The sequence below is a fragment of the Lissotriton vulgaris genome, chromosome 3_1 (genome assembly GCF_964263255.1).
Source record: "Lissotriton vulgaris chromosome 3_1, aLisVul1.2, whole genome shotgun sequence".
Classification (NCBI taxonomy): domain Eukaryota; kingdom Metazoa; phylum Chordata; class Amphibia; order Caudata; family Salamandridae; genus Lissotriton; species Lissotriton vulgaris.
The window spans coordinates 1,394,251,515-1,394,276,964 of NC_141689.1; the positions used below are offsets into that span (position 1 = coordinate 1,394,251,515).

General features: G+C 45.2%; 1 protein-coding gene across 2 annotated transcripts in view; it reads right to left on the minus strand.

The window, feature by feature from the left end:
- MRPS18C (mitochondrial ribosomal protein S18C) overlaps positions 1–25,450 on the minus strand; it is a 181,148-nt gene that overhangs the window by 93,911 nt on the left and 61,787 nt on the right. For both annotated transcript variants that reach the window (XM_086961869.1, XM_086961868.1), the window contains exons 2-3: positions 19,139–19,194; positions 18,769–18,852 (exon numbers count right to left, since the gene is read on the minus strand). In XM_086961869.1, the coding sequence (XP_086817995.1) occupies positions 18,769–18,852; positions 19,139–19,194 (140 nt within the window). The remainder of the gene's footprint in view (positions 1–18,768; positions 18,853–19,138; positions 19,195–25,450) is intronic.

Sequence of the window (25,450 nt, forward strand, 5' to 3'; positions counted from 1 at the left end):
TCTTTCTGAAAAAGAAATATGTTTTATATATGTATTTGTAAAGGTGCATGGAAGAATAAATCTATACTACTATTATAAAGAGAGAACTGTGTCCTTTGAGCCAGGTAAACTCGAAAAGTACACCACCAATCGCAACACCCAATACAGCGTTGGAAAGGGGAGGTCCAGTAGATGGACATAGGCTATATCACCTGCAAAGGAGGCTGTGAGGAAGAAACTTCTCTTCGTCTGTCAGTGCTGTTTTTGGGTTTTAAATGAACAGTGGCACGAAATCGGAGGTCCTACTAAGGAAAATCAATATGCGGAAAATGACTCTTAACAGAACCTACTAAGGATTAATTATCTCCTGTGAATGGACTATGCAACCCAGCATGCACTATCCTAACGATGTAATTAGCTTTCAAGCACACACCTACTAAAGGCGGGGTGAATCGGCATGCAGTACATTAAGGTCCCACTAAGAGAGAACTCTGTTTAACAGTCGAGAAGCAGGCCCAGGAAGAAGAGGGAGTCCTCAAAATGCGTCAGCCGTGTAATGTTCCACCGGATTCAAGCACCACTGTTTGCCAGTAAATAAAACTTTTGTTTTCAAAGACAGCGTGTGCGCTCAAAATTGCTTATGGGCCTTTGGGAAACAATCTATATATATCCTTTAAAAGGCAGATGGCACCACAGTTTTTGCGGTAGCAATTCTAAGCCAGTGCCAGCTTTTCACTCTCTTAGAGACGGGACCTCTTCTGTTTAGAGAAGACGAAGAATAAGCAGGACAAAGTTGTGTCACTTGAAGGTGTCCTTCATCCGTTGGCAGGAGTTAAGGAAAGTTGTGACACTCTTCAATAAATTCATTATCTGGTTTCGGGCAGCAAGAGGTTGTAGCTCATTAATTGGGGGCGACATTGCATAATTTTACAGGATAACTTCAGTCTCTAAGTTTCTACATCATTGTAAGGGCGACATAACAAAAACTGTACTGGTTCATTGTGATTTGGCAATTTATTTATTAAACATGGAACATAGGACGTTATCATCAGTTCTCATATAAATTCCACTAAGCAGGTTTTCAGTGATTAGATTTAGTAAACAAAGCTGTGTACCCAATGCTATCTGCAATTGAAGCTCCAATCTAATTCTATTAGGCATGGGGCAAATCATACTCTCTGCTGGGAGGTTCATCTTTATCACTGCTGGATGGCTACATCATCTTGATTAATTCTTCTATAACATGGGCTAAAAACCAATGCCACCCATTCATTTTAATTTTAGGTCACCAGAGGCTATATTTTCAGTGACTACGTTTATGCGCATTACAGCCCCAGTAATGGTCACTACTGGTATAATGCTTCACACATTTTTATTAAGTTTTGGAATAACCAGTTTCATTCTCCTCACTACACCCAGCCCTGAGTGTTCATTAACCCTGGGCGGACAACTATGCTACGCTCGCGTAGTTTGCTCTACTTCGCACTACGTGCATTACACGTAGCAGAGTGCGAACACGCGTAGCGTAGAGGTCATTTTTTGCTTGTTCGCGGTCCTCAATGTCAAGTTGGCGACCGCGAGCAAACAAAATGACACCCCGGCGAGACTTTTTCCTCGTTCACGATCAGCAACATCAAGTTGGCGATCGCGAGCTTGGAAAATAAACCTCCCGGCGAGATTCTCAACGGGGGGAGGTCAGGTTTCTCTTTACGAGTGGTCCCGTATGTTCGCTACTGCTCGCAATGAGAAACTACCAGTCCGTGTTGAGAAAGCTGCTGCTCGAGTAAAAATCTACTCGAGCGGCAGAAAACGACTGCTTGCACTGTACAAGATGCCGTTTTCAATGATTGCACAATGCGGGCAAGCATCCAGCACTATGCAATCATCGCGAACAGCACACTACGCAGTTCGCATAGCGCTACACGTAGCTCGCATAGTGCGAAGTGCACTTTGCGTAGCTACACATGGTGCTCCTTCGCGAACTACACCCAGGGTTAGTTTGCATAAGTTTAGCCACACATACTCGTTTACTTTCTCCTGCTAAGATTTGTGCACAAAAATAGCAGGCGATGCACGGTCTTCCTCTCAGATTCTGTCAGAGCCATGTGGCAGGGATTATTTTCAATACTTGCAAAATGTGTGGATAACGTACCCCTGAAACTCTGTAGAAAGGAATTCTAGGAATGTGGCCCACAATGCCAGATTTTAGGGTGTCCTGCGTTCGCATCATCACAATATGTTCCATCCTCGGGATCTCCCAATTTTGATACATTCACTCCTGTTGTGGTAGGTAGCCTTGATTTGCCCCATAACTACTTTGAAGCCAACATGGCTATGATTATTTGCCTGTAAATCATGGAGCTTAATGGGAATACAAATCTCTTCAGGAACCCCACTATCATGTAGGCTATGTATGTCTTTGTGAAATATGCTGTTAATTATGAGAGTTTACCATGTGCAAAGGCTGCAGCACAGCCCTTATGCCCTGTAAGAATGCTGCACTAGTTATTAGGATGCAGGATCACCTACCAGTATTGACCCTTTTTCTGAGAATTTGGATAGAGTGGATTGATGAAGGGTAGTGGCTCCATCTCAAGCTGTTGTCTACTTTTAATGTGGACAATAGCATTTCTACTCTCCTCACTTCAGGATTTAAAGTCAAATTGAGTCATCGGGAATGGAACTTTTTTCAATCCAATCACAATGTGATTTTTTTCTGCAATAAAGTTGGGTGGTTCTAACTTAGTTTAAAAATGTTTATCCTACAAAGTCTATTCCAGGCCTAAAGGTAGGCTCTCAGGTTGTTTATCAATTCAGCATTTCATTTTTTTTCTCACAGTGGATAGTGGCTATAGGCACATTCAAACGAGGCGTAACAACAGGTAGAGGAAGAAATGGATCAGGTTATGATCCAATAGGGCTAAGATTACCATTCAAGGAAAGGAGAATGGAAGGTCCAGTCACAGTCAGAGCCCCAAAATCTGTGAACAACAAATTGACTGAGCTGTTCCTAAAGAAAAGGAGAAGGAAACGGTCACTATGGTAGGAGGGATAGTGCTCAATGGAGGACCACACTTGGGTATCCAATTAGTTGGATATAATGACCTATGACCTCACACACCCTTGCGAGTGTCATGCTTCATCATCGGCAATGCTCCTCGTTGGGCAGGCGGTGCAATGCCCAACGGGCTCACCTCAAAGAGGGGCTCTTTATCGGAGATCTTTTATTCAACTGCCTATGGGTGAAGTGTGGCCATAGTGACATTTCCTTCTCCTTTTCTTTAGGAACAGCTCAGTCAATTTGTTGTTCACATTCAAACGAGGCCCTTGATTTTTTTGTCTGGCCATTCAATCTTGTCAACAACTATATTAATCCTATTTCTTGAAGTAGAGAAGTTCCCTCGTTTTATCAGATTGACTCACCTTTTAACAGTTCTCACAGGAAGACCAAAGTATGACAGCAGTAGTTATGGGGACTTTAACTTCCCAGACATTTTTTTGGTTAAATTTTTTTATTGAGTATTGCAACACTTAAACAAAAACAGGTGCAGGGTAGTACCTGCAAACAAATAAGCCAGAGCAAACAAATACTGTGGAGGTCCAGCCTGATTGTCTTAGTGCATATGTGACGGGCCGAGCACCCCTGCAATTGTAAGATGGATGGTGTCACACTTTGCTGCCTCCTGCGACCATCGAATCCTGTGGCAGTATGTGTGCAGGTCGGAAGGACCTATCTCCAGTCAATTCAATTCAATTCAAAAATGCTTTATTCGGTATGTATAAATACAACCATATATCTCCAGTCTCCAGCACCAGCCCACCTCCCTGGTCCCAGGAGATGGGTCTCAAGAGACAGGGCATCATGTAAGCTGCGCCTGCACTCAGCCCCAAAGAGTGGAGTAACTGAAAGTGAGGGTATAAATCATGAGGGGGATCACCTCAAAGCATAACTTGAGTTTATATTAGTATGACAGTCTGTAAGCCTCCAAGTGGAGGGTACCCATGGAGAAGGAGGGCCTGAGATATTCAGAGGGGGTGTGTTGTGGTACATACAGCAAGAGGTATGGCCTGTGTGCTGCAATAAGTTGTGTGGTGCAAGTATGTAGTCGAACAGATTCAAAGGGGAAGAGGGTGCATATAATTCTTTGCCTCCGGTTTCAAAATATAAATATATATTATAATAAATATATCCCAAACTGACACCCCTCCCTGGATGCGTGCTTTTGTTATGGCATCGGACTCTGCTTTGCCAACCTAAGCAACATCCTATGTCAGGAACGGCGCAAGACATCACTATCTGTCTTTTGAACAACACAAAGGCCCGGTCCAGGAATCTGTTGAAGTATTTGTCCCCTTTGGCTACGGGTAGAATGCCCAGCACACATGATGATTCTGGAGTGGCAGGTAAAATGTGCTCTACTCGAGCTGACAGTGTACCCACAATCTCTTCCTCAGCACGTCACACCACACCACTGGAGTCCCACACCATGTGAATAATCCCACTTCTGGTAAGGCGCACGTGGGGCAATCCGCTGTAGTCCCTGTAAAATTTGTTTGATACGTGTTGTGTAAGATATGCCTGGTGCCTGAAAAACTCAATAAAGTTAGTTTATCAACAGCAACATGCCTAGTGCAGGTAGTTAAACTGTATATAACGGAACCCGGGATTTCGAGACACCTCTTCGACTTGTTGAGTGGCACACTCCCATTGTTTGTCAGTGATACCGGATGGTATATCTGTTGCCAAATTTTTCATGCACCTATATTATGCTGCTGTGCGAGGAGGGCACTGTACCAGGCTGTGATGGTCTTCTGTGGCCCTCCCACCCATGGGATAGTACAGTGTGCAGTGGGGCTAAGGTTGGCGGCTCAGAAAGGCCATGGCCCCATTGCATGGTGGATGCATGTTGAATAGCAGTATAAGTAAGGAATTTTCCTGTGGGAAACCCATATGTGTCTCTGATCTCCGACAGGTGCGAAAGGCTCTGCTGTGTAGAGGTCTCCGACTCCCACCTGTGGAAATACCAGCCTCCCTCCACGGGGTCACATCATGACTTTGGGTGACCTCGAGGAGATGTGGCAGGGACCTCTATGGGGTCAATGGCGACTATGGGAAAGAGTAACCTCCTGTGCATATATATTTATGGAAGCATGTCAAGCCATTTTCATCTTGCAGATGGCAGGCACTCCCCAATCAGGATTAGGGATTAAGCCCACTCCCCCACGTGGGGTGAGCACACCAAGGGTGTAGTTACCCTAAGGTCAGTAACCCATTGGCTACTGACCTAGAGACCCCTAAAACTCTCCCTAAATACAGTATTTAGGGTGCAGGCCTGAACCAAGAAGTCAGATTCCTGCAACCAAAGAAGAAGAAGGAGGAAAATAGACGCCCAGCAGAGGGGACTGCAGAGAAGAACTGACTTGGCCCCAGCCTTTCCGGCTCGTCTGCAGTTTCCAGAGAATCCTGCGCCAAAAGTCGACCTGGCCTGCAGCTAGCGACCTCCAAGACCCCTGAGAGGACTGACTGCTTTTAACAAAGACCAGATCTCCTGTGAACAGTGGCCCTGTTCAAAAGAAAACTCCCAAGACAGACTCTGAGCCTGCTGAGGACAAAGAAACCTGATGCCTGGAACCACCACTGCACCCGTCGCCTACGGGCTGAGTGGCCCACTGGTCCCAGCGAGGTCCCCCAGCGCTCCAGAGTCAGAGTACACTGTGGGTTGACCCCTCCAGGACTTCCCGATGTCGCCTGCAGCCTCCGCACGGAGACTCCCTTAACTGCAAGTGGCCCAGTAAGATGAAATACAAATTCAAAAGACACTCCTGCATCCAGCCGCCCTGCACTCTGGAGAAGAGAACCTTAGGTGCACCTACGTCCTGAGCCCTCCAACTTCTCTGCTCAGCTGTTGGTTCCTCCCAGAAGTCTTCCTGGACCGAGCCTGCAGCCAAATTCCAAAACCGGCAACTCCTGTTGAAAACAACCCGGCGCCCGACGCCAAAACTGCACCCAGCTGCTGCGGGTGTACTTTGGGTGCTAACTCGGATCCCCCTTTGCCCTGCACCTAACACCAGGAGCTTTGCTCACACAGCCCTGTGGCCTGCTCGTGAGCAGCCACCAACCGGAGGCCCCCCTTTCCCCCATTGGATAACATTGGGCCTCAACACTCTGCACCCGGCCGCACTAGGGCTGCTGAGGGTATTTTAAGAGTGCATCCTTGACCCTGGGGGAACCCTTGTTCTAATCCCAGAAAATCAACCCTAAAGACCGAGTACTTACCTGTTAACCGATAACTTCATTTCTCTCCATAGGAATACGTTGACTGTTTTCCCTTGAAAATTGCTCTAAGTGTGGAGTTGATTTATATGAAAACCTGAAAAACTATAACAGTACACAACTGATTTTAACTACCTTCTCTCTAGGATCTCTAGGAAATATCTCAGTGTGATATCTAGGCATATCACACTTAGCAGAAAAAGTAACCTAAAAAGTAACTGAATAGTAATCTAAAAAGTAATTTCGATATTTTGACTTATCTGTATTTCAATCAACTGCATTTGAACCTGCATTCAATTGCAAAACACTGCATGAGATTTTGCAAAAGCTTAACACTACCATCTGATAAGGGCTTACTGCTTGCCCACACTACCACAAATAGAGAGTAAGGTGCTATCTTCTTTTACCTATTTCTACCTTTGGGGTTCCACTGGACTCTGTGCAAGCTATACCTCATTTTGGTAATGTATATACAAAGCCAGCTTCCTACAGGGAGCAGCTGGCTGGATAACACTTTCCCCAATATTTTGCACTGTAGATTTAAAAGTGACAGCAGCCTGTATGAAAGCACATGAAGGGGTTCCCGGTCTGGTTTAGGCAGTACCACTGTCAGCGCTTCACAAAGAAACTGCTGAACTGTGCCTTGTTCCCTCGCTTCATTGTAGCCCACTAGTAATTTTGGGGTTAATAACATGTTGCAAGCTGCATAATAGTCTATAGGGAGATCATCAGTACCTGGAGTTTTTTTCTAACAATTTGGACGATCGCTGTACAAATTTCCTCGGTTTGAAGGGGTTCATGAAGCTCGGTACGCTGCAGTGGATCCAAGTGGGGCAGGAGGATATCTTGAAAGTATTCTAGTGTCATCAGAAGCAACTGCTGCCGTACATAGGAGTGCAGTAGTACCCCACAAAGGCGGTGTTATTGCTCGATTGGGTGTTGAGTGGCACCATCAGAAGTCTTGATAGCTCCAGTCGGTGAGCAGACCTGATCTCCCCGCAGCAATCTACTCACCGACTCCCTCTTTGTGCTGTCATGCTAGGTAATGTTCATAATCCAGGTTGTCCAACCATGTCTCCAGCTCGGCATGATTTTTCTGGAAAGTGAGCAGTTCTTCGTATCTATCCTCGTGGAGGGCCGGCTTAGTCTGGAGTTGTTTCATGTCCCTTTCTGTGAATAGTATTTCCCTGTGTAGGGTTTGTTTAATCCCCCCCCCGCTATGGAGGTGTAATGCCTGCGTATGACTACCTTAAGTGCTTCCCACTATGCTCCCTTAGATTAGGTCTAGCCCTCGTTAGATTCACTCTATTGTATGATGTGTCATTATGGTGTCTAGGAATGATGTGTCATGTAGCGATGCAAGCGAAAGTCGTCAAACTAGGAGTGTCAAGACTGGCCCTCTGACGACTCATCCCCTGAGGAATCAGTTTCCTTTTAGTGCCAGAGTCAGTGTCCAGTTCATGATCCATCCTCAGGGTACCGAATGGGCTGTGGCTAGGCTGTAATACCTCGGCTACCACTTGCACCCTCTCTTTAGCTGCTTGTTCTGATATGGTGTGGGTTTGTGGCCTCCTGTGTTGTGTGCGTTTAGGTTTTGGTGTCAGCCATTCTCCACTTCGTTGATCGTCAGGAGTTGGCATGTATATTCCTTTGGTACGCAGCCATGCCCATGCTTCCTTTAGGGTCTGAAAGAAGTGTGGTGTCACCCTCTACCACCCGTAGTCTGTCGGGGAACGGGGAGGATATTTCAGGCCAAGGGGATGCAGCTGCTGTTTACCTACTGTATAGGATTTGTAGCGATGTTACACTTCTGCCACATAATCCAAGTATGTAGTGATTACGTTGCCCTCGAACTGCCACATGCCCAAAATAGTTGTAGTAGGAGGTCACTGTTACTGTAATTGACAGCCATGCAATCACTGGTCTAGGCTGTGCATCCGGTGGGGTGGGCGCCCAGGTGTCCGAAAATAATTTTGTCACTTCCCCCACCAACACTATCATGTCAGCCATTGCCCAAGGAAGAGCTCCATGTTGGGGCTCTCAAAGCACTTGGGAAATCTCATGTTGCGCCTGATATGCCCCTCCGCATAAAACTCCGGGCACTGATGGCCTCCCCATAATACACATGTTACAACATGCGGCTGGTGGGTTTTTAGAGGCTATGGTCTGTGCCACCTTGGCAGGCAAGTAGACCATCTGCCCAAACTTAAATGACCCCATGGTCCCTTAGTCTGTGCAAGGGAGGATATAACAAAAGAATGAGAATACTTTAGGACAATTCTTACACAGCAATCAATTATCCAAGTGTTGTTGAATAAAACTTGCCGTTCATGTAATTGTTGAAGGACTGTTGTGGTGGGCTTTCTTATCGCTTTGTTGGCCATGCCGAGATAGCTATTTGAAATAGTGGCTTTAAACATCTCTCCCAATTAGGAAGCAGTGTAAACAAGTCAGTTATAAGTGGCTCGATAAGCTGTTTAAAGCCATATCATTTTACAGGCTACAGAGGTATTCTTACAGTCTTTAAGGAAAAAGCTTGAGGCACATCTAGAAGATACTTGGAACACACTCTATCAAGCTCTGTGAGGGACTAAGCCATTCGAGTTTTCTACAAAATTTCTACTTTCTCTCTTAAATGAAGTGTCTTTGGCTTCTCAAAAAAACGATAAGCCTATACCTTTTTTTCTGATCTGGTCTTAATGAAATTTTACCAGTTTCAACCAGATCTTTTGGTAGACCCAATAACTACTTTATTTAAACAAAGACCAAAGTCAGGCCAAGTTAAAGAATCATTGTAGAAGCCAGTAATCACTGCTGTAAAAGAAGGGTGGAAAAATGACCCCAATTATCCACAGCCCATATCATTTTTGAATAAACTGTAAATTATTTGAAAAAAGGTCTTATGGCACGTTTATCAAGCTTTCTATATGAGCTCAGTACAATTGAGAAAGGTCTTCTACTGCATAAGTTGATTGTGAAATATGTTTTTAGGTCTCGCCTAGACGAAAGCAAAAAGCGAAGCTTTTTGCTGTCTAGGGCAAGACAACTTATGCAATCACTTTTGGGGGAATGTGGATAGCAGACTGTCACGAGCTTCTCCAGCCGGAGATTGTATCTCGTGAGCGCGCACGTCGCCGCGCAAGGAAAGCCACACTGAACACATGCAGGCAGGAAGGCACACACACACAGGAGAGCACCTACACACATACAGAACCCCCCACCCCCCCCCGCCGGCGCCGCATACATAGATGCATAGATGCCGCCCCCTCCCCCGCCGCCGCATACATAGAAGGCCCCCCGCCGCCGCCTACATAGAAGGGCCCCCCCACCCCTCCCCCCGCCCCCGCATAGATAGAAGCGGCCCCCCTCCCCCTGGCCGCCGCCGCATACATAGAAGCGCCGCCGCCGCCGTATACATAAAAGTGCCCCCCCCCGCCGCTGCATACATACAAGTGCCCCCCCAGCCGCCGCATACATGCAAGCGCCCCCTCACTTACCGTCATTCTAAAGTCTTGCAGCCTCCGCGGGGCTCTCCCTCGGGCATGAGCCCCACGTCACCAGCACTGCTTCTCCGTGGGCGCATGCGCGGGCTTCTGAAGACGGAAGTCCCGCCCCAAGGAAGGTTTCCCTTTCGCTGTCGGAGCTGGTCTTTTCTTTTTGCCGGCTTGTTTTTATTACTTTAAATTATTCAGCGCGGTGTCCATTTCATGAGCGCCGTGCTTTCATCTTAGCAGCTTCATCTCCCTGTAGGGTGCCCTCCCTCCCACCACCAAAAACTGGCTGCCTGTTTAATTCTCCTCATATCCCCGCTGACGGATAAGGAGTTCGAACGTCATGTCTCCCTCCATACTCCGTGTGTTCCCACCCATCATGTCTCCCTATTTTATTTTAGTTTGCAGGGCGAGACTCACGCACTTCCATTTTGTTTTGAGAATCTGGTCACCCTACAACAGCAGCCGCGTGTTTATTTAAGTATCTCGCTTTCACTTTAACTGCTATTGTTAAAGTGAAAGCGCGATGCAAAATAAAATACATGCTGCTGCATTCGCGCATTTGGGGACAATTCCCTCTGCTATGTTGGCAACCGTCTGCACCTTAAATATAGCTCTCGTCTCATTGCCAGTCCTTCTCTCTCAGCCGTGATCTATATCATTGGCACATTGTCGGGATTACATTCACAGACTGCTTGTCACTTCTGAAGGTAAGAGCTCCGTGCACTTCGATTCTAACTTGATATCACTCTGCCTTTCCGTCATGATAGCACGTCACATCAACACATAAATGTATTTGTGTCTTTGGTTTCAGGCTTATCAAGCCTCTTGTGTACTTTTTTACCCTCTTTCAACACCAGGTTGGGTGTGTCACGCTGTTACTTACCCGGTATGTTCCACTTTGACCGGCTAGATACTTCCCTTATTTGAGTACTGCGTTGGCGCAGCTGTCGGAGATCGTTTTCTTTGTCTAATTACAGCATGCCAAGTGATTTCATATCAATTTCAAGATACAGGACACTTCTCGTCTCATTATTGGTCTCCATGCATCCACAATTGCCACTTCTTCAATCGGTCTGTGTACACATGACTTCAGTTTCATTATTTGTTTTTAAATCAAAAAGACATAGGGTTGATCTTCAGCCCCACTCAACTTGTTTACATTTGGGGCTTTGGTTTATTGATTTTCATACACCGCCGCCCTCTTTTTTATAAATTCCCTGCTACTTTTATTATGCATGTTCTGGTGCTCCTCTTTAAGTTATTTACCGAAACTGTGCTATACTCCTTAATCGGCGGTGACGTTATTACTTCTCTCCTTGCCCCATACCTGGTAATGTCACTGTGGGCAGCCTATTAATCAGGTCAGGCTGTTGAATATGAAGGAGAGGAGACAGAGCTCCCATTTGAAGTTTCGGAGATTTGCCCCCCCCCCCCCCCCCACCCCCACCCCCTGAAAAAGAACCAATTGCGGCTGGGCGAAAACAACATTGACTGAGAAGTGAGGAAACTTGCACCAATATGTAAATACTCACTGATACGACAATGGTGGTCACCCAACTTGTTCCCTATAGACTCTCCAGATACTATATCCCTTCAAGAGGACTCCCACTTACTGGTCATGGACTGTTTTATGTTCCTCTGATATTTACAACCTAACACGCAGTTGAGAATGCCTTTTATTGCAATGCAATAGGTCTCGCATTTGCAGAGTTTAAGCTATTAGTATTATAAATGACAATGCCTTTTATTTAGGTTTTAAAACCCAAAAAATAAATAAAAGACGTTGTCATTTACAATGTCAATAGCTCAAACTTGCGTGAATGCGAGACCTATTTCATTGCAAATGCTTGTTGTTAAGGCGAGACAGGTTGTTTCTTGACCTCTAAAACCTGGACACTTCCATAGATACTGTAAGAGGACGTTACTGAAGGAGGAGACATCTAATCTGCCCATAATTGAACTCCTTTTAGACTCAGCATTTTTGTTATACAAGTGCAATAGTGCCAGAGTTAGGGTTGTACACATGGAAGAGTGTTCTTCTTGTACAGGCATAAAGTTGTGAGAAGAGAAATCAATTCCCTATACGTTAAGCCTTACACTTCTAGGAGGGGCTTTAGAAGTAACAATATTCTATTGGATTCTATCTTCATTTCAAATTTAATTGTGGTAACTGGTCTTTACTAATCGAAGAAGTTCAACTGTGAATAAAACAAACTGTGCATATATTTTACACTTACAATGCTAATGTGGGGGAAATAGGGTTTCACTACTGTCTGCTCACAGCGCATTTCTTAGGCTAAGCTAAGGCACAATGTAGTACCTTTTATGGGGCTGAGCTAAGTGGTGTGGATAAAATAAATGTACTTCAAATCTCACAGAACAAATGTATAAGACACAAAATATGTATCTCTAGTCACTGTTAGACAGGAATTGGGTATGACCAGTATTAAAAGAAATGCCACCATCAAATCTGCCGTATTCTGGTTTGAACTCTGGGCTACCTTCAATGCAACCATTTAAAAGACAGACGGCAGGATGTGAAGATATGTCAAAAATAGAATATGTTTTACCTATGGATTTTCCCACTCAGTAACTTTACATTTAAATGGAACATAGCCAGATGTGCCACGTCTTTGACGATCAAAGCAAAGAAGGCAAAAGATGTTGTTATCTATTTATGTGTCCACTTTAAACACATACATATATTGAAACCAACATTGTAGAATCATGGAGCATTAAAACACCCTCAGGGTCTATCCATCTGTAAAGAAGAGAGTTGTATGTGTAATATTGCACAGCAGCTCATTTATGTAAAGACTGGTGCCGTAGAAAGATTGCTGTAGAAAAATTGTGTATATTGTGTATGAAAATGTTGTGGTACAATGTTTTTTTTGTGTCATTTGTACCTTATTTGTAGATTTAATTGAATGATTTCTGAAATACATTTTACAAACTGAATCTATTTCTCTTCTGATACAAAGGATAGCCAGGCTGCTTATATTTGATTTAACACAGCCAAATGACATGGGATCCTTTATGCCTTCCATATTTCATGTGTAAGTGAATACATAGGGCATACACAAATATAAGGGATTAAGATTTGTGATGACTTGTGTCTCCTTGCCACTTACGCCTCCAGTTTGTTAAGTCTCCTGTCTGTCCTCATTTTCCTGGAGGAGTTGCTCCCCGCCCCTTCGTCTTGGCACACTGTACCCAGTGTAGGTGTTTTTTTATGATGTGTTCTTTGCCAAGAGGCAAGGCAGTGTTCTGTCACCTGTAATAGCAGATTTACACTACCCGTAGGAGTGTCTACCAGGATTTGCATACCTGACAGAAGTAAGTAGATGTAGGTTTCAAGACATTACAATGGCTTTCAATGAAGAACATCTGAGGCTTATTGTCAGCCCTCATTGTATGCAAGTATCCCAGTTCAAGTTTAAGAATCCAAACTTTCTATTTTAAGATACATTTTAAAATCATAAAAGCTAATCGTAGAGATATTTCATATTTCCAACGAATGACCACTCTTTGGAAAATCCAGAGATGGCAGAAACAATTTTAGTTGTTTAACAAAGGAAGGGGACTATGGGGCTTTTTACCGAGGTCCAGCATAAATGCCCTGTATTATTGTTTCGAAACAATTTTAGAGCACATCACTGTGGAAAATAAATGGTGTCAAATTATTAGAAGACATTTTGGCCTTCTGGCTGCTAAAGCGGTTTACGGATCTTCAAGTGAGTTTTGGCATCCCTATGCCCCGGGGTGGTTTTAAATACTTGCAGATAAGGAGTTTGAGGGGGAGCGTATTGGTGTCCAAAGCATTAAAGAGGGAATTAAAATAATAATGCTGAGCCTCAAGTTGGAAAAGGCTTTATTAGTACTGAACATTCGGTTTCAAGGTTTTAAATGGGAAAGCCAGTTTTGCAATCATTGCAAATGAGCGAGCGAATGAAGTCTACCCTCCACGTTCATTCATTGTGAATCCATGGTCAGGCACAGAATAGCAACACTGCCTCAACCATGGCCCCCAACTAGAACGTAACAAAGTTACAACACATAGATGTGAAACATTCGCTACAACCCAATGGTTATTTACAACAGTTATGGGGGCTTTTCTAGACCAGGTCTGAAGAAAGAAATTATATTAAATGCAGTGAAGTAGGTTTTAGTTAAAATAAATCTGTGTGCCTAGATTTCTGTTCGATACCAGATCTCACCATTTATCTTCAAGTAAGGCCTTCCCCAAAATGCCCTTTAGGTATTCTTTCAAAATCCACATGTGGGAAACGAAGCATGAGAATGTCTTATTTCAGGTCTCATTTACCGCACAGTAGGGTTGTGCTGAACACATCTTGTCCTCATGCTTCATTAACTGCTCATTCTGAAATCGTCAGACAAAGTAGCCTACGTTGGTAACAGAAGATCTTAGAGTACTATAGTTATAAGATTTAAATAACATCCCAATACTAGGGAAATGTGCTGAATAAGCGACTGTAGGAGAGTAGGGTCTGCTTCCTATGGGCACCCCCACTTTTTGCTGTGATACTCTAGTTTTTCGACTATAGTCTGGCTGTGGCCTGCTAATCAGACCCACAGCCCAGCTGTTCTCGCTCTAAATTCATCCCATGTACTGTAGATACATACCTAATTGGGTATTGGGTCACCTTTGTGAGCCGCTGTGAAGTGTACCATAGGTACCCAGAGCATAGGTGCATCCAAGGCCTACCAGGGGCTGTAGCATGTATTATGCCACCCCTGGTTGGCCATCCAAACTGACACCACAGGCTGAAAACTCAGCTTGGGCAAGGTGGTGTAATCACCCCTTGCTTAGATATAGTATCCCTATATCTACCCTTATATATAGACACATATATACCTATAAGTCACTCATATGGCAGGCCTTGACAATCCTGAAGGTAGAGTGCTTGGTTTTATGTGAGATGGTGCTCTAGCATGAGCTGAGCCTGTCTGCAGCTTTCGGAACCATGGCCTTATAGCTGTTCTATGATATAGCCATACCATATACTCTTAAGTGCATTATAATCCTCATGGTTAATGCTAACTTTGGTTTGGCTTTATCAAAACATGTTGTGTAAAGTGTCAAACACTTTGGAATACTACCCTCCCGCCAGTCCTGGCGGCAGGGGTAGCATTCCACCCTTCTAGAGGGAGAAGACATGTAGTTACTGCTTTACCCGGTTAAAGTTACACAGAGCCTCAGCATCACAAAATGGATGCTGCTGCCACAGGCACGAGTCTGACCTCCTGCTGCTGGACGAAACTCCGGCAGGGGAGGCCTGGACAATAGGTTTCCTGTCAAGGGAGGTGCTGGCACCTCCCCAGACAGCCTCTAGTGGATTGGAGCAGGGTGGGTTCAATGGAAACTACTGTTTTCAGACATTGCCTGGGGCACACAAGGTGCTCCATGCATAGCCCGGTTCAAACCAGTTGCTGGGGCACTCCAGCCCCAGCTCTGGCGCAAAACTGGACAAAGAGAAAGGAGTGTAACCACCTCCTTCTCAGGTTCCACCCATAGGAGGGACCTAGCAGGTAATCCAGCCCCTTAGATTAGTATAAAGTTAGGAGCTGTGTCTAGAGACATTAGATTATCCTGGAAGAAAATCTGAAACGAACTCTTGGACCATCGACTTTCCATTTCGACTGGAAGACTGAAGAAATCTCCCTTGTGGTCAAGGAGTGACCACCCTGTGCAAACAGGCACCAACAGTAACTTGCTGGTTTGCTTTGCCGATGCTCCCGCCGGAACCTGAAGACTTAGCGATGCAGCCTCTGAACTTCCAAACTTCTCTGACTCCGACCCACATCCACAGCAAAGTTGAGACCCGTGGCGGACATGAGAGACGTGGACCGGACCACCTGCAGTACCTGCTTTTTGCCAACTGTGCAGCTTCTGAGGCGTCCTCGAAGTTGTGCATTGGGGATTGAGAAGCCCCAACCCCGAGCAGTAAGTGCACCGAAGCTCAGCCCTCCACACTCCACGAGTGCCGCGTGGGGCCTGCTCCTGCATTTCTCCTCGACGCGTCTTCGCGGTTGCTAGCCCATTGGCTAGTGGCCCTCTTGAAGACATCCTTTTGAAACAACACCGCTTGCCTGGTTGCTCCGGGCTTGCTCCTGCTTTCCTGTAAAGGGGATGCTCCCCAGACCTTGCTGGTCTGAACAGAAGCTGATCTTCCCTTCCTGCGTGGATTGCCTTTGCCAAGGCTTGTTCGGTCCAATCCGGATACAGACACCGCCAACAGCTAGATCTTTCGTGGGACAGTCCGTATCCAGCTCCTGGTCGTCGTCAACGCCTCCTGGTCCACGTGGCTGCGGAGACAAGCTTCATCTCCTCACCTGATTGCATCTCATCATCGCCTGGTTCCTTCCTGGTTCCTTCCTGGTCACTGGCTAGTGACCCAGACTCTGTCCCCTCTGCTTTCAGGTTCTTCACTGCTACGACCCACCCTTGGTTCCATCTGGACACTTTCCTCCTGGTCGCTTGCAGCACTTTCCTGCAGCTCTCCATAGGATTGATCGACGAAACCCGACACGAAAGAACACCTATGCACCCGGCTTCCCTGGGTGAGGTAACTCGAGTACTCCGGTGCTCCCGAGGGTAGTAACTATCCAAGTGTCCTAGTTTAACTGGGTTTTCCCATAGTCCACCTGGAAGTGTCCGAAATCTACTACTTTGTAACTTTTACGTTCCCACTGAAAGTCTATGGCAACTCGCATGTGTGTTTAGACACTGCACACGCATCCTGTGGGACTCCTACTTCCTAACCTTTGGTTGTTCAGTGTAGCCTCATCGATTTCCTAGGCCTAGTCACCTTTCCTGAAGTGGTTCTTATACCACTTACTTAGTATATGGTTCGTGAGGCCCCTATGGCAGAATTGTATTTGTGCAACTTATAGTATGCTTATTGAGTAACTTGTGCTGTATCTCGAACTCTGACCGCATAAAGAGTGCAGAGGGGTTGTGTTAGTAATAAATACATATATACTTGATATATACCTTATGTGGTGTCCTTTCATTTGGTATTCAAGGGATTATAATTGGTAAAACAATTGTCTTCACATGCTCTTTGAAGTATTAGCCTAAGACTGCTTTGTCCATTCTACCACTAGGATAGCTGGTCTATAAGGTTGACTTTAAAACCATCACCATAAGGGTTGTTTGGACTGATACAGGGTGCCCACTAGAATAGTGGACATCACATATCAGCCAACTTCTCACAGCGACCCCTATAGCAGGTATAAGATTTTACATATCGTGGGGTCCTTTTGCAGGGTGACATGAGGTGGGGCAAGCAATTGGATATGGCCACACTGAAACATCGTCAGTTGGCAGGAACCTTACTGGCTGAGTTTAATGCATATATAAAACCAGTTATTCCAGTCTTGAACATTTATAATATGAAAGTTGTTAGTGCAGTATTACATGGGGCAGAGCTCTGGGGATTTAAAATTATTTCTAAACTAACCATAGTTGAAAATAGTTTTTTACATAAAATCCCTATCCTTCCACGAAACACACCAGTACGGCCATTACTTTATGATCTAGGCAGGAAGGCTTTGGTTGATTGCGCCAGACTACGCCCTTTGTTGTATTGGCGGAGAATCTGGGCAACACCCGAATTGACACCTTATGTCGAGGGCCTAAAAGATCTAATAAGAGCAGATCGTTATAAAACAATTAAATGGCTACAGGAAGTTTGATCTATCCTAGTAAGTATTGGCATGGCTGCCCCATGGGAGAATCCTGAAAACACTCCGTTTCCCTCCAAAGCACAGCTGAAGGAAAGATACTGGGGATGGGTGACTGATAACACCTCTAGGAATAGTGATCCTTCGACACTAACGGGCCAATTCCTAGATGTAAAACCAGTACAAAAGCTGGAACCATACTGGGACACCATAACGAAGCCTCACGATAGAAAGCTCTATTTCCAACTTAGAGTGTACACATTACCCGTAAAGTCATTTACTGCAAGATGGGATACAATAGATGACACCTCTTGCCCTATTTGTCATGTAAACTTGGAGTCTTTGGCCCACTATTTGAGTGTCCCGCCTATAAAGTCCTGCGGCGTGTGTGGTTGGCCTCAATTTGTAGAGCTCTGGGTACCCGAAAACATGAGGTAGCGCTTAGATTAATTCGCACTGAAACATGGTTACCCCTGGCCATATCTTTAGCTAAATTTTTAGGATGGGCATGGGTCATTAGATCAAAAGCGATTACTGCATTGTAATACATGTGTATTACATGCCTAATTTCTCTTCTTTTGGTTGTTTAAATGATGTTGGGGTTTGTTCTTACTTTTATTCTTTTTAATATTAAAGGTAGTAAGCGTAAGGCAAGAGTTTCGTGTCTTAATGTAAAAAGACTCCTTTGTTTATATGTATAGAACACTGAGAGGAGTTTAAAAATGTCCATTGCTGTTTTTATAATAATTTATGGATGTTTATCTTCATGGGAAGTTTTTTTAACAAGTTTTTAATATCTTGGTCATACATTTTGTATTGTATTCCAGCTTTTATGACTATTTGTCGAATAAAGCTATTATGTCTGACTGAAAACCCTTGCATTCACCCTTGACAGGTGTAAATTTCTCCAATTTTAAAGACAAGAGTAGGAAGAGCGCCTACCCAAAGGAACTAATAATTGAGTTCAATTTCAATATTCCTCATCAACTTATTCCTTGCTCTGCCGATTTCTAAGTTTAATAACTCTCATGGTCCTACCTGAAAGACTAAAAGCTTTGTGGACATTTCTACATTATTTCTGAAAGCTCCTCTCAGCTCCTGAAGCTGGACAGTAAACATCTCAAAACAAAGGTAGCTCTCCTTCAGTCATACAATAGTCCTGCAGGGAGTGGGCTGGAAAAAAACGTTATTTATGTTCACAAGGTCTAGTATTTATCAAAATAATTAAGCACACGCTGATATTCAGAAATATAATAATTTGTTATATCCAGCAAAAGCAAACACATTTGGATCAGACATCATAGTCATACTTACCTGTGTATTTTTGTAGTCGACAGAGATCTGACATAGGGTACATCTCTTAGGGGGTTCTTTATACGGGTTTTCCAGATTTATAGGCTGAAAGTGTGAGCAGGATACCAATTAGTATTCACCATCCGCTGGCATGTATATTAGAAAACATACATTTCTAGCAAATTGTTAGTTTTACAAAGTTATAAAAAGACTTGAAACATCTGTGGAGCACTATATCTTCAAGGGTTCACTGTGCATGTGCGTAGGAAATTCCGCAAACAAATAAACACTACATAATCATCAGTGGGAGGTAGAATCCACTGGTAGGACAACCATGACGCAGTTACACTACCCATGAGAAAGATGACTATTCTCCTACGACTTCCCTTACCATATCCTCATTGGAAACGTTCTCCTGGTGTACGCTGTAATCTTTTTTCCAGATCACTACAAAAAAGAAGTATCAATTAAATTCTCATTAAACAGGATTTTCAAGGGGGCTTTACAGTAAGAACACTACATCAACATGTCAAAAAGATCCCAAGTGGCAAGAAAAGATTTAAAATACATACACAGAATTTTAGTTGGTTGATCCAGCCATTGCCAAATTTAGCTCTGCTGCATAAATTGGAGATTTGAGTGCATACTGTTACATGAAATCAATTCTGCATTTAGTCCTAGTGCTAGCTCAACATTACATTGCCACATGGTGGAGGGCTGCCAGTATCCAGAGCTCCATGAGGCTACGTGTGTGGTTAATAAAAATGAATAAATGTATGATCCTTGTAAAAACGATCTACGAAGCATAGGGTTGTCTTTAGAAACAAAGAAGGAGCTGGGGCAGGATAACTTTCACTTTGAAAGACATACTTGTGATAGGAGAACTATTGAGTGGTGTGATGGGCTTAATGGAAAAGTCTTGCACCCTGGTTACCAGCCATGCCAAGTGCCACGTATCCGGCGTTAGACTAACGCATTTCAGTGTGGTCGTCCGCATCACTGCACTGAAATACGAAGTCACGCATATTGGTGCCTGTGCCTGACTGTCAAGTGCTGCGGCCAGATCACTGGCTGTTATTGTAACACGGGCGAGAAAGCAAAAGACGCACAGTTGATGGACAGAATGCAGAACAAATCAAAACATTCACCCCAATCAAGAGATCTGGGTTAAATCCATCATTCTTTTGCTTACCATGCCACCCCAGTTTACACCTGGCCATATGCAAATCAGTCTTGACCCTGTGCCTCATGGGAACAGTCCAGCCCGAACTGCCAAGCCAGGTTCTCCCTGGACTGGAAACAAGCATCATAGGACCGGTTTTGGGGTTTCAACTCTTCAGCCAGGATAGCTTGATTCCAGTGGCACAGTGAGCCCAGGACCCACGTCTGGGCATACCTGGCGCACTTAGGGCAAGAAAGCAAAGCAAAAGACACACAATTGATGGACGGAATGCAGAACAAATCAAAACATTCACCCCCAGTCAAGAGATCTAGGTTAAATCCATCATTCTTTTGCTCACCATGCCACCCCAGTTTAGACCTGGCCATATGTAAATCAGTCTTGACCCCATGCTCTCCATGCCACTGGAATCAAGCTATCCTGGCTGATGAGGGCTGAAAGCCCGTAACCGGTCCTAGGATGCTTGTTTCCAGTCCAGGGAGGACCGGCTTGGCAGTTCGGGCTGGACTGTTCCCATGGGGCACAGGGTCAAGACTGATTTGCATATGGCTGGGTCCAAACTAGAATGGCATGGTGAGCAAACAAACGATGAATTTAGGCCCAGATCTCTGTACTGGGGTGAATGTATGACATTGGTCTGCATTCTGTCCATCAACTGTTGTTTAGGTCGAGCAGAGTCTGCTCGAGACCTATTGTCAGCCGTTTCTGGGAATGTGGACACGAGAGGTGCACGAGCGCAGATTTCACCTTGTGGGGGCGCACGGTGCCGTGCCCCTCCCGTGCCTCACATTCCCGTGCGCAAACACACTCACACAGCCACACTCACGCATGCGCACATACACAGCCACATGCATACACAGGCGCACACACACACGCACCCCACCCTAAACAGACTCCGTGCACACAGACAGACACACGCACAGACACACTGGAACACACACGGACACACGCGCGTACACCCCCCCCCGCTTTCGCGCACACATACACACGCACACAGACACACACACATATCCCCCCCCTCCACTCACCGTGCACGGGGAGAGAGCCCGGGCTTCATCGGGTGAAGGTGGCCTTAGGCTGGTTTGTTTACCTGCCCAAAGACAAGCGTAAGAGGGAGCCTCGAGAGCGGGTTTAGCGCCACTTCCGGCAACGTATTGGCCAATGGCATACGAGGCAGGTGCTCAAGGACACGCCTCCTGCCTGGGAAAAGAGCACATCAGGCGGCCGTTTTGGACTTGCTAAACCGGGATTTCAGTGTAATCGGAGTAATCCGACACCCGTATTACTTAATGTACAGAATCCCGAAAATAATACGCGACTTGCTCCAAAAACTTTTTGAGTAATAGGTAATTGCTCCTAATGCATTGTCTTCGTAAAATTTCAACACATTTAAAAAAAATAATTAAACGGGATTTACGGGTATCATACTAAAATAAAAAAGAAATGTATTTTTTCCCGTTTGCTATACGTGACAATGCCATTATTTTTCAATTAACACCCAAACCTGCCCTTTCAAAGATGGCCGCCTTTGTCGCTTTTTTTCTCCAGGAAGTAGGCGCGGCTGGCAGCCGGTGTAACGCCAGAGCGCGGCGCACGAGCACTCAGCGTGCCAGAAGCTGCGGGCGGCCGGTGGTAGCTGAGGACCAAAGAAAGAAACAGTGAGCGGCATAGAGATGGACGACAGACTCTAGCGCCGCGAAGACGCCGAGAACCTGGGCACGCGCCTGGTGACAGGGATGACGGCGTAGCGGGCGCCCATAGGGAGAGACGTCAAGGGGCAGGTGAGGAGAGGCGCTGGCTCGGTCAGTGGTTGGTTCTGAATTGAGGGTCCAGTGTTCGAGCCTCGGTCGGGGAAGGATGCGCGTCCATGTGTGTGCATTAAATAATAATATAACATGAGGCTAACCTGTGGATTTATGATAATATCAGGACTCAAGCGACGCCTTTTATACAGTGATGGGGGCTGTAATAAAGTGCCACCTCTGCTCCTCCCTCTCAAGGTCGATGGAGGCTCCAGAGCTTGAGTTACAGTTCCATAGACCATTGCACATACCTCTCACCCACACTACCATGGCAATGTTTGGGGCTCACATGAAGGAACTCAAGGACAAAAAGAGGGAGGGGGGTGAACTTTTAGGAGATACTTTATTTTATTTACTGTAGTTTTATATAGCGCAAACTTTACCCACAGGTGTCAGAGCGCTTTACAAAAGAACCAGGTAAGTTACATAAGGTACACAAGATACACTAAACACGCTACATATATACAGTTACAAGATTACAGACCACATCACTCTGGGGACATCACCACATCACTCAGCCCACCCACATCATCACTCAGCACCACAACAGCACTGCCCTTGCTTGTTATCAATAAGCATTGCCATAGCCAATAGGACTCGCATTAGGAAAGTGTAAGATATTGGCTTTGTGAATAACAATGCTATTAATTTATAGATTTTCAAAGCCAACACATATTAAAAAAAATTGTCATTTACAATACCAATAGCTCACACTTTCCTAATACGAGACCTATTGCATTGCAAATGCTTGTTTTGTTAATGTAACACTAGTCGAGTCAGTGGCCCAGGCAGGCAACACATAGTGCACCATGCTGCTCTGCAGACTTCTTGGGGGCTGGACTGGGCTCACCACAATGTAACTGGATTGATTCAATCACAGTGCGGCATAAGATGCATTTCACTGAGGTCAAGTCAGTGCCTGCCAATGGGTACCTCCGAGACATGAGTGAGGTCAGGAGTCAGTGTGAGTTCTGTCAGACTCAGTTTTAGGGTGAGTGGGTCGGCTGCCGCTCTCCCATGGAATGAGCAGGCGGCAGAATTCCTAATAGTCCAGTGTGGCCAGGTTGCTGTTGATAAGCTTGCTGTGCCGCAGTAATCATGAATCCCTGGTGGTTCGTTCATGGCAACAGAGGGAGTACCAGGACCTCCGACTGTGGCTAAGCCAGCCTGCACGAGCATGATGTGGGCGGCCGGCAAAGAGAGAGGCAATGCAGCCAGCATGTACGCAGAAATGCAGGTCTCGCTAGCTGCAGCTGGCAGTCGCTACAAATTCAAGAATGTGTGTGCTTAGCCCTGAGGTCGGGGTCATAAATTTAAATTATTCACTTCAAGTTGCAGGTAATAAAGTTCCACATGTGCTTTAGCTTGCCTTGCCTTCCTCCAAGTTCCACGCACAACACACCCACATTCGCAGCCGCACACAGACCTCCTCACTTCAGACACTTGATACGCACAGACAACACACACAGCATGACACCTGTCCCGGCCGAGAAGTGGTGTAACATTTTTGTGCTCACTGCTGACCTAAACGTACTGACATTTTAAATGCCACTATGATTTTCCACATATTTGCATGCATCATGCACATTTACAAAACTTGCATTTAATTCACGGTACCAGCAGCATGCCCGTGGTACTGTTGGGTATCCTCTGGAAAGGTGGAGCCGTGCTAGCCTGGCGGCCTGTGAGAGCGTTGTGAAGGCTGTTGTGTCGGGCGGGTGATGAGACCCAACACGGGTAATGCTAATTCAAAATTTGCAAACATTCGTGACAAGAATTTTCAATTCTATTAAGGCCTAGGAGGCGAGGATTATGCTTTCTCATTTCTTTAATGAAATGCTCAGCAGCCAATAAAAAACAACCAAAACTACATTTCCCATGAACACTAGGGAATGACCATAGAGACTATCATATAAAAGGTCCAAACATTAGTCCTTCTTCCTCTTTCTTTGTGGAAACAGTTCCAGATCAAAAAACAATCCCAAGTAAATCAACAAAAACAGTTCCAAACACGCTGCAGAAATCCAAAGGATCTTGAAGCAGAGGACCGAAGAACACTGGATCCGTGAACCAGGAGACGCAGGAGACTCCTGAAGAAGATGGTCAACATCATTTCGGGTCTGAACCTGAAAAAGATACATAGCCGTAACATCCAAATAATGGAGGAAAGTCAAAGCAATCCAGGGGGGGGAAAGAACAAGGATAAATAGACCTGCATCAGTAGGTAAGCAGTACACAGTACATAACAATGCAAATGAATCATAAAAGGGTGGGATAATCCTCGCCTCCTAGTCCTTAATAGAATTGAAAATTCTTGTCACGAATGTTTGCAAATTTTGAATTCTATGTCAGGACAGGAGGCTCCGATTATGCTTTTTTAAAGCTGATCCACCACAACAGAAGCAACACTAACAATTCATGTACCCCTCTATGTAAAGCGCTCGGATATCTGCAAAGATCTTGTCCGCGCTATATAAAAATCTCAAAATAAATAAATAAAATAAATAAATAAATAATAAAACGTCTTGAAAACAGAGTCCGAAGACCAATCTGCAGCTTTCATAATATCAAATAGAGTGACACCCATGGAAAAAGCCTTAGAGGCCATTGCCCCCCTCGCAGAATGTGCACCAAAAACAGACACATCAATGCCCGCCTCGGACATTAGCCAACGCACCCAGCGAGCCAGAGTAGCTGGAGAAACAGGACGAAATGGTTTCTGTAAGGCAATCAACAATTGACCTTGCATGTCTGTAGGCAAAGAAGCGGTACTCACCTCATAATCTTTCAGACACTGGACAACACAAAGATTGGGATGATCAGGAAAAGAGGGATACGTAATGGAAGAAGTATTAGACTTAGTCCTCCTAGAGAGAATAAACGTAACACCCTCAGGAGTGAAACTGCGGCCCGCAAGATCCAAAGCGCGGATATCTGAAACGCGTTTGCAAGATACCAGACACAATAACATGGTTAATTTCGCAGACAACTGTTTACGAGACAATAAGAGATTAGAAGGCCAAGCTTCCAAAAACCGCAGAACAATAGAAACATCCCATAAAGAGACATACTTAGGAGTGGGAGGTTTCGCAAGACGAATCCCTTTAAGCAACTTGGAAATGAAGGGGTGCTCACCAGCAGGTTTGCCATCAATCTGGACGTGACCAGCTGAAATAGCGGAACGAAAACTATTAACTGTCCGATAGGCCAAACCTGAGGTGGCCAGGGATGTCAAAAAGTTAATAATTAAACTGACATCCGCTGAAACGGGATCAACTTCCCGTTGAACACACCAATCACACCAATGCTTCCAAGCCCCTTTATATCGTTTGTGAGTGTTGGGAGACCAGGCGTCACTAATGAATTTGGCAGCGTCGCTAGAAATGCCCGGGATCGTCCAACGATCCCCGAGATTCGCCATGCCAGCAACTGGAGAGAGCCGGACCAAATGAGGGGATGTGGATCTCCGAGAGGATCCAGCAACAGATTCCACTTCAGGGGAAGAAGGAGTGGAGGTTCGCAACACATCTCTAGGAGAATCGGGAACCACGCCTGAGCCCTCCACAGAGGAGCAATCAGAATCAGCTCCGCTCGAAACCGCTTGGTGTAAGCCAGCACCCTGGGAAGCATCATGAATTGGGGAAAAGCATAGCAGAGAGTCGATGGCCACTGTTGAAGAAAAGCATCCGTGGCCAGAGCCAAGGGATCCGGTCTCCAACTG